The sequence below is a fragment of the Tenrec ecaudatus genome, chromosome 11, assembly GCF_050624435.1.
Source record: "Tenrec ecaudatus isolate mTenEca1 chromosome 11, mTenEca1.hap1, whole genome shotgun sequence".
In the NCBI taxonomy this organism is placed as follows: Eukaryota; Metazoa; Chordata; class Mammalia; order Afrosoricida; family Tenrecidae; genus Tenrec; species Tenrec ecaudatus.
The window spans coordinates 16,775,474-16,787,680 of NC_134540.1; the positions used below are offsets into that span (position 1 = coordinate 16,775,474).

The 12,207-nt window shown below is 40.6% G+C and overlaps 1 protein-coding gene and 1 pseudogene across 6 annotated transcripts in view; both read left to right on the forward strand.

The window, feature by feature from the left end:
- TRPC4 (transient receptor potential cation channel subfamily C member 4) overlaps positions 1-12,207 on the forward strand; it is a 161,689-nt gene that overhangs the window by 129,493 nt on the left and 19,989 nt on the right. For all 6 annotated transcript variants that reach the window (XM_075563603.1, XM_075563604.1, XM_075563605.1 and 3 more), the window contains 2 exons: positions 273-586; positions 10,473-10,668. In XM_075563603.1, coding sequence (XP_075419718.1) covers positions 273-586; positions 10,473-10,668 — 510 coding nt within the window. The remainder of the gene's footprint in view (positions 1-272; positions 587-10,472; positions 10,669-12,207) is intronic.
- Positions 2,175-3,751, forward strand: LOC142461539 (histone deacetylase 1 pseudogene; annotated as a pseudogene).

Here is a 12,207-nt window from a genome sequence, read left to right on the forward strand (position 1 = left end):
TGACAAATATTTCCTTTTTGTTTAAAAATCCTTTGGAAATTCAAGTAAAGATGTCATCCACAGATTAAGAAACAGTGCACGTCACTTAAATTCTATCCCATGAAGTATGAGTTATTCTGTGGTATTTTATGTTTGTGTAGATTAATATTTTCCCATTATCATGGAAGATGCTAACGATTTGACAACAAATCACTGGATGGGAGGAATTGGGAAAGTTGATGGAATCAAATTCACCAGTTTGGTTTATTGTCTCTTCTCTTCTGTTTCCCCAGTACAGTGCTCTTAATCCACGAGAATCCTGGGACATGTGGCATCCCACTCTGGTAGCGGAGGCATTGTTCGCAATTGCAAACATCTTCAGCTCCCTGCGCCTGATCTCATTGTTTACTGCAAATTCTCACCTGGGACCTCTGCAGATCTCTCTAGGACGGATGCTCCTGGATATTCTGAAGTTTCTCTTCATATACTGCCTGGTGTTGCTGGCATTTGCCAATGGCCTGAATCAATTGTACTTCTATTATGAAGAAACAAAAGGGTTAAGCTGCAAAGGGATAAGATGTGAAAAACAAAACAATGCCTTTTCGACGTAAGTAGAAGAAAGATTCCGGTGGGCAACTCCACAAAATGTGTATCTGCTTATGAACTTGAAAAATCACAGACGTGATTGGGAAGGAAAGAGGAAATTACAGTTATGCTTAATACAGAAAATAAAATGAACATGCAATTGAATATAAATGAATCTATTTGACATGAAGTATACTTGCACAATAATGTTTTAGTTAAGTGACCTTTTAAACTGCTTCAAAAAAGGAAAGCAAATATATACTCTTAAAATGTGAAACACAAAGAAAACAGATGTGCACAAGTGATCACTTAAAAGCCAAACCCCAGCCATTCACCCCTGAGTGGCCACGGGTTCGTGGTCATACCATGTGGGTCAGAAGGCTTCCAGTGGCTGCTTTTTAGGGAAATAAATCTTCAAGGCTTTCTTCTGGGGTGACCCTTTCTTTCAAAAGCCAGCCTTGTAATTATCAGCCAAAAGTGTTCTGTGCCCTGCTCAAGCACTCTTGACAACTTTCCTTGTTGTAGCTGTGATTGTTGTTGTTAAATGCCTTCAAGTCCAACTCAGCAGCTGTATATGCAAAAGCAGGACACGTTGGTGCTGTTCCATCCTCACAATTGTTGAATCCCAGCCCATTGTTTCAGACCCTGTGTCGATCCACCTCCTCAATGGCCTTCCTCTTTTGCATTTCTCTCCGACTTTACCATGCATTACGTCTTTTTACAGGGATTATCCGCTTTTGACAGGCCCAAAGTACATGAGCTGAAGTCTCAACCATCATTGCTTCTAAGGGGCATCCTGGGTGTCCGTCTTCCGAGACAGATTTGCTTATCCTTCTGACAGCCCATGGTGCCTCCATATTCTTCACCATCACCAGAAATCGCAGGCACCCGTTCCTCAGTCTTCCTTAATCAAAGCCCAGCTTTCACATGAATATGAGGAAATTGAAAATACCATGGCTTGGATCAGGTTCAGTTTAGTCCTCAAAGTAACATCCTAGCTCCTCAACACTTTAAAGTGCTTTGGTGCAGCAGATTTGCCCAATGCAATGTATTGTTTATGTTTTTGACTGCTGTTTCCAGGAGCATTGATTGCGGGTTCAAGAAAAATCTATGATCACATCACTCTTTTCTACATTTATCATGATCTTGTGTATTGGTTTGGTTGTAAGGACATTGGCTTTCATCCCAGTGAGTTGCAAACCCTCCTGAAGGCTGCAACCCTTCGTATTCATCAGCAAGTGCTTCAAGTTCTCTTGCTTTTATCAAGCAAGGTTGGGTCATCTGCATATCAAGCGTAGTTTATAAGCTTTCCTTCTGTCCTAATTAGCCCAGCTTTTCTGATGATTTTCTTAGCATACAGATTTGAATAACCATGACACAAAGCTTTCCTGATTTTAACCCACACAATATTACCTTATATACTCGAGTATAAACCGACCGGAATATCAGTTGAGGCACCTAATTTTACCACAAAAAACTGCACTGAAAATGTGCTGAAAAACTTGGCTTAGGCGGGCTGGGGGCCCGCCCCCTCCTCCCTGGGTCAGGCACCGAGCCACTGGCGGGAGGGCAGATGGACCAACTGAAGACAGGGATGTTAGGCGAGCAAGATGATACAGACCCAGGGCACCCAGAGGAAGGTCTGTTACTACTACGATGGGGATGTTGGAAATTACTATGACAGACAAGGTCATCCGATGAAGCCCCATCGAATTCGCGTGACACAATTTGCTACTCAACCGAAGGATGGAAATCTACAGCCCTAACAAAGCCAACGCAGAGGAGATGATCACGTCCCCCAGTGATGATTACATCGTGTTCTTGTGCTCCATCACCCGGGTAACATTTCAGGGTACAGCAAGCAGTTGCAGAGATTCAGAGTTGGTGAGGACTGTCGGTGTTTGATGGACTGTTTGAGTTCTGTCGGCTGTCCCCTGGCAGCCCTGTGGCAAGTGCTGTGAAACTGAATAAGCAGCAGTCAGACATCGCTGTGAACTGGGCCGGGGGCCCGCACCATGCCAAGAAGTCCGAGGTGTCTGGCTTCTGCTATGTCAATGACATCATCTTGGCCATCCTGGAGCTGCTAAAATATCACCAGAGGGTGCTATACATTGGCATCGACATTCTCCATGGAGTCAGCATAGAAGAGGCCTTCTCTACCACAGACCGGGCCATGACCGTGTCCTTCCACAATATGGGGAGTACTTCCCAGGGACCGGGGACTTGTGGGACAGTGGCGCTGGCAAAGGCAAGTAGTATGCTTGTTAACTACCCGCTCCAAGTTGGGATTGATGACGAGTCCTATGAAGCTGTTTTCAGGCCAGTCATCTCCAAGGTCATGGAGATGTTCCAGCCAAGTGTGGTCATCCTCCAGTGTGGCTCTGACCCCCTGTCTGGGGATCAGCTAGGTGGTTTCAACCTGAGCATCAAAGGGCACGCCAAGTGTGTGGAATTTGTGAGGAATTTCAACCTGCCAATACTGATGCTGGGAGGAGGTGGTTACACCATTCTCAATGTCGCACAGTGCTGAGACAACTGTGGTCTTGAGCACAGAGATTCCCAATGAGCTTCTATACAAGGACTCCTCTGGATACTTCAGACCAGATTTCAAGCTTCACATCAGCCCTGCCAACATGACCAACCTGAACACTAATGAGTATTTGGAGAAGATCAAGCAGAGACACTGAGAACCTGAGGATGCTTCCCCACGCCCCTGGGGTCCAGATGCAATTCATCCCCGAGGATGCCATCCCAGAGGAAAGTGGCGATGAGGACGAAGAGGACCCCGAGAACCGCATCTCACTCTGCTCCTCTGACAAGCTAATTGCTTGTGAAGAAGAATTCTCTGACTCTGATGAAGAGGGAGAGGGTGGACACAAAAGCTCTGCCAACTCCAAAAAATCTGAGAGTCAAAAGAGAAGACGACAAAGAGAAAGAGTCAGAAGAGAAGAAAGCCAAGGATGAAAAGCTTGAAGCGAAAGGGGTCAAGGAGGAAGTCAAGTTGGCCTCAGCAGACCTCTCCAGCTCCAGATTCTTGCAAATTTTCCAACATTTCTTCTCTAACACCTTGGAATTTATATTTTCTAATTCTCTGTGTATTTATATAAAATATATTAAATTTACATATCTCCAGTTAATAGTCAGGAACCAGGGCCCTAAGCTGGCCCCAGGCAGCTTGGCTAGGTAAACCTCCAGCAGCTGCCACGCCAACTCGGCTGTTCTTTTTCAGTGGAGAAAGTAGTTTTAGGTCGTCACAGGACAAAATCCTATGAGGGGACCTCCTTTGGAAAGACACCCATACTGAATAGTCTAGGGGTGGCTGGGCCTCTAAAGTACCCTTGTACTTTTTCTTCAAGGCTCCTTAAGATTTTGGATAGGTTCTTTTCTTATTTACAACCCCCAGCCCTACCCCACTGTTGCAGCCTAGCCCCAAGTGAGCCCACCCACTCTCCCTGCCTGTCCTCCAGGACCCCGGCTCTGCAGCTGGAGGTCACCAGTCAAGTTTTCCCTTTTCAGATACTATTTTCATGTTTGTGAAGACCTTAGGAATAAAAAATGGTACATTTCTCTAAAAACTAAAAACAAACTCGGCTTATACACGAGTATATACACGGTACTTTGTTCTTTTCAAACAACTGCCTCTAGGTCTATGCACAAGTTCTCTATGAGCACAATGAAGTGTTCTGGAATTCCCATTCTTGTCAATGTTATTCATAGTTGTTTAGAGTCCACACAGTTTAATGCCTTTACAGAGTGGATAAAATACAAGTAAACATCTTTCTGGTAGTCTTTGCTGTAAGCCAAGATCCCTGTGACATCAGCAGTGATAGCCCTCATACCACATCTTCCTCTGAAACTAGCATGGATTTCTGGCAGTTCCCTATCGATGTACTGCTGCAACCATTGTTGAATGATCTTCAGCAAAATTTTACTTGCATGTGATATTAATGAAATGGTCCTATAATCTGCGTATTCTCTTGGGTTACCTTGCTTTGGAATGGATATAAAGTGTGATCTCTTCCAGTCAGATCGGGAGGTAGCTGTCTTCTAAATTTAATAGCATAGGTAAATGATTGCTTGCAGTCTTTCATCAATTTGTAGAACATTTCATTTGAAAGTCTGTCAATTCCTGGAGACTTCTTTTTGACTATTTCCTTCATTGTAACTTGAATTTATGCATTTAGTACTACTAGTTCTTGATCATATGTTAATTCTTGAAGTCATTGAATGTCAACCAGTTCTTTTTGTTACAGGGACTCTGTATTTCTGCCTTCTTTGGATGCTTCCTGCATCTTTCAAAGTCTGCCTTTAGAGTCTTTCAGTATTGTCATTTGAGAATTGGACTTTTCGTTCAGGTCTTTCAGCTTTAGCTATGCTGAGTGTGTTCTTCCCTTTTGGTTTTCTAACACAAGGTCTTTGCACATTTCATTATAATGCTTTGCCTTCTTGAGCTGCCTTCTGAATTTTTCCGTTCAGTTCTTTTACTTCATCTCTTCTTCTATTTGCCTTAACCACTCTATAAATAAGAGAAAGTATAAGTGTCTCTTCTGAAATCCACTTTGGTCTTTTCTTTCTTTCCTGTATTTTCAATGATCTTTTGATTTCTTCATGTATGGCGTCCTTGATGTCATGCCATGTCTCGTCTAGTCTTATTCATCAGTGTTCAATGAGTCAAATGTATTGTTGAGATGGTCTTGAAATTCATGTGGGGTACTCTCACGGTCAGATTTTGACTCTTGTGTACTCATTTTAATTTTATTCAATATTAACCTGAACTAACATTTGAGCAGTTGAAGATTTTCCCATAGTTGTTCCCTGCCTTCATTTTGGCAACTGAGATTGAGATTCTCTTTGATTTCTTCCCACAGATGTAATCAATTTTATTCTTTTTTACTCAGGAGAAGTCCGTATGCATAACCATCATTTATTTGGTTGAAAAGCTGATATTTGCTATGATGAAGTTGTTGGTCTCGCAAAATTATATCAAGTCATGTCCAGCATTGTTTCTATCCTTTAGGCTATAGTTTCCAACCATTGCTTCCATTTTGTTACTTTTTCTTTCCATTTGTCAATAATTTTAATGCCTCTTAATTGTATGTTTTTTCAATTTCTGATGAAAGAGATTGATAGAATCCTTCAGATTCTTTATTCCTAGTTTAGTGTTTTGTGTGCGTATTTGAGTAGCAGTTGTATGGACTGAATTGCTTTGTGTACACATAATTATGATTCTATTACACACAGCGCGGAACCTCAGGATAGATCTTGAGATGCTCTTCTTGAGGGCGAATATGACATCATTCCCCTTGAATAGGTCCCTGAGGGCATATGAAACCACTCAACTGCCCAATTCAAATTGAAGAGAAGACTTTCACCTCACTATTACCTGGGGTGTAATTGTGTGTGGGTGTTCCATTTATTTGACAACCTTCAATTTTCTTAGCTTTCTATTTCCTAGATTTAAAGCCCAGATTATTGGTGTATATTGGCAGCTATCTTTTCTCATTTTGAGTCATGCTCCATCAGCAGACGAAGGCCTGGGAACTTTGGCCATCCACATTATTAAGGTTGACTCTGCTGGCCTCTCTCTGACAACCTTTGGATGCTATTCAAGGTTTTCAGGGGCTAATCTTTCAGAAGTGAGCAGCCTGTTCCTTTATCATGATCTGTTCTTAGTTTGGAAGATCCACTGAAACCTGTTCATGCTACGTGACCCTGCTGGTATTGATATACTGGTTACAGAGCTTCCCAAATTACGGGAACAGGGAAGTGACCACAGTACAACACCATTGACAGGCAAAGTGGATGACAATTTTTAAATACATAAAAAATAGCATGTCTGAAAAATTGGTCCTTTAAGAAAATTTGAAAATTCTCAAATCGTTTCTCATGTGTTTTCTAGGTCCTGTTATCTTTACGTGTCTCTTTTAATTTCCCTACGAAAACATCTTAGCATTAAAAACAAAAAAGCAAAATAGAAACTCAAGACAAATCTAGGTCATCGTCATCATTCACACAAAGCTCTCTGTGCCTTTACACCTACATGAGCAATAAGCCCTCTCCACTTTCACTGTCTCGTAATTGTCATAATTAAGTTTGCTGGCATGCTGGGCTCGTTGCCAGTTGGCTCCTCACTCAGCCCTACATAGCTGGCGCCAGTTTCTGACCGAAAGTGACCTGTAGGTAATGAATTATCAGAGAGGAGCCTGCAATGTGACAAGCCCTTAATCAATCAGCAGCTAACTAAAAGAATTGCACTTCCGATTTAGAGATGCCTGGCGATCTACTTCTGATTGATCAGACATTGAAAACCTTACGGGGCTAAAACAAGGAAATAAGCACAGTTCTACTCTACGTAAAGCGGGTGGTCATGGTAGCTGGCTTGTTTTCTTTTGATGTCAGTTGTGTGTGTGTGTGTACATACTCACATGAGCATGGTTTTGCTTCATTAACAGATTGATACAGTTTGGGGGTCATTTTCCTCTATAAAGTGACCACGAGCTGAAAACAGAATCATTTCTGTAGGTGACTTTCATACTTAGGCCTGAAGTGTGGATAGTTGTAGAATGCAATATAATTTGCTGCTGCTGTTGTTGTTAGGTACCATTGTGTCAGTGCAGACTCACAGCCCAGCAGAACACAACACGGCCTGGTCCTATGCCATCTGCATAATTCTTCTTATGTTTGAACCCCTTACAGTAGCCATCGTATCAATCCATCCTGTCAAGGGCCTCCCTCTTTTTTCCTGCCTTCTAGTTTACCAGGCATGGTGTTCTTCTTCAGGGACTTTTCCTAATACTCTGGACATGTCCAATGAGAGGCTACTGTAAGATTAGAGTACAGCAATTCCTCAGATGGGAAGAAATCAAACCTTCACATTAACTAAGTCACTTATCCAGCATTATCTGGGAGCAACCTTGGGGTGCTGTGGGTTAGGTTTTGGGCTGTCCACTCAAAGGTTAGCAGTTCAAATCCACCAACTGCTCTGTGGGGAAAAATGGGTTGGCTGCCCCTATAAAAGTATACAGTCTCAGACATCTTCTACAGGACTTCTACGAGTGGGAATGGACCAATGACAGTGGGTTCTAGTTGTTGTCATTTTTAACCGCTAATTCTGAGAACCTTCTTGTTGGTTTATTTCAGTATTTGTTTTATTTTTGATGCCAATATGTAGAAAGTCACTTTAATAATCAAAATCTGCTTTCATGTGAATAAAATTTGAATCTCAGCCTTAAATGCCTCAAATTCCTTCAGAATTCTGTGTCATAATGAATGATGGTATGGAGGCCACGTCTGACTTCCTCTGGTGACACAAGGGAGACAGAGTACTCAGTTAGACACCCACCCAAGGCTGACTTCTCAGAGAATTCAGACATGCTTCCATCCTCCCTCCTTTTTCCTCCATTTCTAACACCAGCTGTCCCTGCTAGGGCACCACTCTGCTTCTGCCGGGTGTGATCATCTGCTGTCGTTCACACACAGAACCCTCAGACGATACTCAAAACCTTACCCTTCCGAATATCCTCATTTCCCAATTCTCTTGTTCCTTCATACTGGCTTCTCTGAGGAAATCACTTGCAAAGATTATACCACCGGTCTGGTGCAACATCCTTCTGAGACTAGGCTTTGTTTTACCAAAAGAGCTTCCACCCAGAACCGTCTTACCTCTCTACATATCTCTTTACCTCAGGAAATAGCTCTGTTCCAAAACCCAGCCCGTGTCAGCTACCTGATTCCCGTGCACTATGATCCTTTCAGATCCCCAATCATCGTCTTTCTCTATGACTGGCTTCTTGATAAATTATTATATCTTGCAAACTAATTTGAATAATCGTCCAAGAATACTACAGCTGGAGAATTCGTATGCAAAATACATATGACAAATTGTCTTCCAAAAGAAACACACTGAATTGCTGGGAGTAGTTACTATGTTGGCTTTCTCCATACCAAACTTCCTCTGTTATCATGAGAAGCACCAGGTAATTGTGTAACTTAGTTATCATTCAACCCATACAAATCAAGCATTCTACCTAAATTATTTTTTCTTCCAGATATGTAAGTATAAATCTGTAATCAATGAATATGTTTGCTCATAGTTATTCTAAATTTAAAATATACTAATAATCCCTAGTATTATGATCCGTAATGCACTGGGCATAAATTAACTGAAATATTCTATAAAATGTCACTTAAAGTCTTCATAATACTATAACCAATGCACACTTTGTTTATACCTTACTCCATGTGTCTGATTCATTTTACCTTCTTTAACACTTTTATTTTTAAAGGACTCTCATCCTTTAGGAGCTTTGGTGGCACTGTGGTTACTGGTTGGGCTGTGATCCTCAAGTTCTGCAGTTCAAAACCACCAGCAGTTCCATGGGAGAAATATGGGGTTTTCTGTTGTAAAAAGTTATAATTTTCACACTCACAGGGCAGTTCTACCCTGTCCTATAGGGTCACTACAATTAGCCATCAAGTTGATTTTTATTTCATAATTCTGTATCTCCTATGTCATTTGTTCTCATTCCATACCTTCTCTAATATTTCTGACTTTCCTGTGATAATTATATTTTAATTAATGTTATTTAAATAGTGGTGTGATTCAGCATACACACCTCAGATCTTCCTCAAAATACCCCTAGGCAAACCTATTTAATGTATGAGTTTCCCCTATAGGAGTGGACTTCCATATGCATATAAATAGCAAACATAAATCTCTCCCAAACCTCTCTGGCCAACTGCGTATTGGATACTCTTTGGGCAAGGCTCAAAAGGACTTTTAAACTCAATAAAAAAGAACTCTCTCAAGCTCATTCACTAAATGTCCTTTCTCAGTCATTGTTAACACACCCCATTCAGTTACTTAGATCAGAAACTTGTGTATTATCCTGTATTTTTCCTTCCTCCACCCACACATGTTCAACCAGTCAATAAATCTCTATTCCTGCTTTTCATTATCGCCATTCTGTCTCGCCGTGCCTCCCTATAGGCGCCTTCCATCCTACCACATGATTACTTCCTCTTAATTAAATCTGCCACCCCCTGTTTAAAACAACCAAACGCCTTTCCCTTCCTTCTGGTTCCCTTCAGTCGTTTAAGATCGGCATATTAAGCCTGCAATGGTGTAGCCTTTGCCTCCTTTTGCTAATCTCATCTTTCTCCATTCTTTATGAACAATGTACCCTTTAACATTCTCTGATGGCTCCAAAGCCATAGATTTTCAAACATATCATACTCCTTCATTCCAAAGGCCCCTTTCTGTCTTTCTGTTTGACCAAAGTGTATTCTTTGGTTCAAAACCAAACATAGCTGTACCTTTTCCAGGAGCCCTTACCTGATGGCCTGCGCCAGTGAGTTCAATATCCGTCTTCTTTCTAGGTCAGTTCGGTTGGTTTGCTTTGTCTCTCTCTCGTTGCGTGTGGTTTTGCAGCTTATGACCAGTTCTACCTGTGGCTTCCATGTTTTCTTATTATTATGAGAAGAATTACATATCATGAAAAGAAACATGAAATTATTTTCCATCTAATTTTAATACATTGATCTTTGGGGAAGGGACTCCTACACAGAGAAGGCATGCGTTGGGATTAAGACCTCATGTTGTGGTCTCAGTACGCAAGACTCTTTTATGCTATTGGGGCTGTATTCCTAATAAATGCACTGACCAACGGGTGTCACACGTTATTCATCTTAATACTGCGTGATTGTTCAGAATTTCCCTCAAATTCTTTTTATGGAGCTCACTGTCAGGACTGCTCCAAACGGAATTGCTGCTCTAAACTATTATTTTACTGTGCATGTTTTTTAAAGGAAATGTGTGTAGCTGAGCCACAATCTATTGTTATAGCCTATATTATTCTATGTTCCTTCTGTTAATGTAACTATTAGTATAATTTTGTATTGTTTTCCAGGTTATTTGAGACCCTGCAGTCCCTGTTTTGGTCAATATTTGGGCTCATCAATTTGTATGTGACCAATGTCAAAGCGCAGCATGAATTCACTGAGTTTGTTGGTGCCACCATGTTTGGGACATATAATGTCATCTCTCTTGTTGTCCTACTCAACATGCTAATAGCAATGATGAATAATTCTTACCAACTTATTGCTGTAAGTTGACTGATTTTATTTCTATGTTCTCCCTAAATCACATTTTCTCCTTCATCCTACCATACTAAGAAATAAAATCCATAATCAGCTAGATTGGTGAAAGAGAGTGGAATTAAAATATCAATGATTTTGTTTCAGTTTTAAAGCAGTTATTAGGCTCTATATTTGTTACTTACATGTGGTTACAAATCAGACTAGCTATTCCTTACTGGGCAATCATTAAGTCTGGCAGACAGTGGGTGAGATATGATTGATAAATAAGTAGCTCGCCTCGACACTGTATCCTTCGCACTTTGCACTAGCCTTGCCCTTTCATTTAAAATCTCCATGTCAGCAAACTCCTGCCACAGACCTAGATACAAAAGAGCCCAGAAAAAAAGTCCTCTAAGAAGGAAAAAAATCACAGATTTTCAATTTCTTGAAATTTAGGAAAATTAATATACTAGTACCCCTTAAATATTCCAATAACCTTGTTCATGGACATTTATTTGAATAACTGGAATCCAAACCACATAGCCTGATTTATTTATTCATCCATACAACAAATAGTCATTAAGTACAAATGATTACCAGCCATTTTTCTGTAAAAAAAAAAGCATACAGAAAGAGAGAGAGAGAGAGAGAGAGAGAGAGAGAGAGAAGGGTGGAGAAAAAAAAAAACAGAAAAATCCCACCTGTCATCAAGTCAGTTCTTACCCATAGCTAACCTACAGGACAGTGTTGGATGACTTACTCTGTAGGGCTACCAAGACTATCACTCATGACTGGAAGAGATAGCCTCATGTTTTTCAAATTGAGTAACTGGTGGACTAGAACATCTGGCCTTTGGGTTACTAGCCCAACACATAATTCACTAACAATTAGGGAATGAAGAATTGAGCAATGACTAAGTAGCCATTTATCCCCTTGAGTTTACATGTGAGTGACCAATAGCAATAAAACAAAATGCATGGTAGTATGAAATATTCTCACATTTCTTAATGATTTTATAGTTATAGCTTATACCGGTAGCATTTCACCAGCCTAATTATAATGTCTCTGCCTACGCCACATATTATATCACATCCTTGAATCTCTTGCCAAACCTCTGGAGTGGTGTTTGCATTGTTTGGAGCAATGGCACTCTAAATTTTATTTAAACTCTTTATGGAGGCAAATATTTTCATATGGCACTTCTCACGGATATATAAACCTGAGAATAGATTTTTACTTACTGGTTGACTAAAGTATTTTAAATATGTTATTAATCCTCTGGGTCTACCTAGCCCTTAGGATTTGCCTGGGATTATCAAAATGTGTGCAAAGGTAGAACTTCATTTAAATATCTTACCGAGCTGAGAATATTATTTTTAGAGATCGTATCTCTATATTTACTTCAGAAGTTCTGGTTGCTTCTAGTCAATACATTTCCAAATTTGGAATCTCTTTTGTAGGTTAAAAAGTATGTAGAATTCTGCTTAATTATCAAGCTATATGGACACTGAAACTGCCAACGATTTGAATCCTTTAGAACTTTAAACATCTGTGTTAGTCTGGGTA